The sequence below is a fragment of the Anopheles ziemanni genome, chromosome 2 (assembly GCF_943734765.1).
Source record: "Anopheles ziemanni chromosome 2, idAnoZiCoDA_A2_x.2, whole genome shotgun sequence".
NCBI classification, from domain to species: Eukaryota; Metazoa; Arthropoda; class Insecta; order Diptera; family Culicidae; genus Anopheles; species Anopheles ziemanni.
In genome coordinates, this window is record NC_080705.1 from 47,927,531 (window position 1) to 47,929,758 (window position 2,228).

Genomic DNA, 2,228 nt, shown 5'->3' on the forward strand with positions numbered 1-2,228 from the left:
GCACAGTACATTAAAGTGTTCACTCCATGTTATTACATTTTACCTGATTATACTTTATTTTATGCTTATGTTCTCAGTGTTTCAGTCTAGAATGGGCATCATTACTAGCGTCCAACATCGAACAAACACAACAAAGGGCAAGGGGCCCGGTCCCACATGGCCTTTTTAATTATATGTTGTTGTTATGTTATAGGCCTTACCAACGCTCAACTGTGTTCAACAAATGACCCATCGGCAGATACGTTTGTTCATCATCATCCCTATTTTTCAGTTAATGTCCATATCTTCCACTTGTGTTATATTTGCAAGTTTAAAGTGAAGTTCAGTTTGACCAAACTTACCACTACTATATACACACATTATGGTATGACATGCAGCAACAATCATAAGTTTTATAGGGAATAATGGGACATTTCCATTCTGCATCTGCATTGATGTTCCGTTCACAAGTGGCCGAGCAATCTTATGCAATGTATTGCTGCGCCTGAAAAAATTCTCACGACTCATTATTAAAGAAGGCATGTCTTCAAATGTTTCAACATCTGAGAATTTGTAGAACGATACATAATTCAAATACATGAGATTGCAACGCGTAATGGAAATGGGGTGAGGGTCATTCTCAAGCAAGGTCAGAAATGGAACATATATATTGAACATACAAGTGTGCAAAAACTCTGTGAAGATGATAGGTTCATGTTGAAATACTTTTCCACTTGTATCGCCGATGTTACTGTTGGATATACTTTAACTACGCTCAAACGTGACAACATTAGTGCATTCAACCCCGATTACCCCCATAGTAGTGTTTGTTTGTGTTGTTCATTCCTTGGCCCATGTTTGCACCTGGTTGTTGAACGTTGCCTTGCTGACCATGGCCTGCTGTTTGCCGATTTGAACGCTGTTGATGCTGTAGAACGGGTGCCTGCGAGTAGTTCGTGGGTCGTTGAATTGGAGATGGATAGCGCTGCGTTCCCGACGGTCCCGGTCCCTGCACTTGAGGGGGTGGCCGAACGCTGCCATTTCCACTGTTGCTAGCGCCACCGTTGCCACCGCAACCAATGCCTGAACCACCACCGCTCGTGTTAGAACCGCTACTCATTAGCTGGTTGGCTCCCTGATTGGGATGCATCATGTTGCGACTGTGTCCTGACTGTTGGCCAGTTTGTGGCTGTTGGCCACCCGGCGGTGGTAGCTGCTGCTGTTGTTGAGGGGGCGGCTGCGATTGCTGTTGTGTGGACACCTGCTGTTGCATAAGTTGATTTTGAAGATCCCACTAAAAGAAACGAAGGCAAAAGATACAGATAAGTTCAGTTGGTGGTAAAACCATGTGAAAGGAAGTATCAAACCAAATATAAACACACCCATATACATATACAAAAAATATAAATATAAATAAATTACACACGCACATACACACACACACACACACACACACACAACGCGAACATATGATGAAAAAATGTGGTTGCTCCGATCAGCAGGAAAAACACAAGGTTTGAGGTTAATTGTTTCGGATAAATTATAATTCTGTACTATCAGAGTCCTGTAAGTCGCCGCAATTAGAGACACTGTATGCAGGGTCCGAATATAGACGAGTCCCATCCTGAAAATGACGATTCCATTCTGAAAATGGAACTCTGAACATTTTAAATGACTGGTTGGAAAATATTCGGATTAAAGAAAACATCATAGAGATTGTCACCAAAAACGAGCTACAGTACAAACCCCGTTTGATCGGAAACCAAACTTAATGGTATAATTCATCATGCTGGTTAAGGTTATATGCACAGTAAGGGATAAGATAATTGAATAGTTTACTGATGCAAAATGTTAAATAAAGCTTGAGCTTCGTTGATGAGATAAAAGTGATATTTTCTCTTGCGATATTTAGCTTTTCTGTACATTCAAAAGATAATATTACACCCGGCATGGCAACAGGTAAACGGATTTGTATTGTCGCATCATCTCTAAAGTGATACCACTCTCTATACCTTTTTAATACTACTGGCCTGCTTGCTTCTTAATCAGTATTTAAATAAGTTCGCGAAAACTTATTAGTGCCGTTGGGCCATCAACACATCAATGAACGAATTCGTTGGGCCATCAACAACGAAATGAAGAACTGAATGCTTAAAAATAGGAAAATAGAGTTGGAGAACATACACACTACAAACGAACTCCTTCACACTCACACAATACATCTTACAATGCAAAACGGAGAAAAAGTA

At 40.6% G+C, this 2,228-nt stretch overlaps 1 protein-coding gene across 1 annotated transcript in view; it reads right to left on the reverse strand.

The window, feature by feature from the left end:
* Nucleotides 1-771: 771 nt before the first annotated feature.
* The window catches only part of LOC131293698 (hornerin-like), a 12,642-nt gene continuing 11,185 nt past the window's right edge, over nucleotides 772-2,228 (reverse strand). The window contains exon 7 of the mRNA XM_058321772.1: nucleotides 772-1,273. Within this exon, the coding sequence (XP_058177755.1) occupies nucleotides 779-1,273 (495 nt within the window). The 3' untranslated portion in view covers nucleotides 772-778. The remainder of the gene's footprint in view (nucleotides 1,274-2,228) is intronic.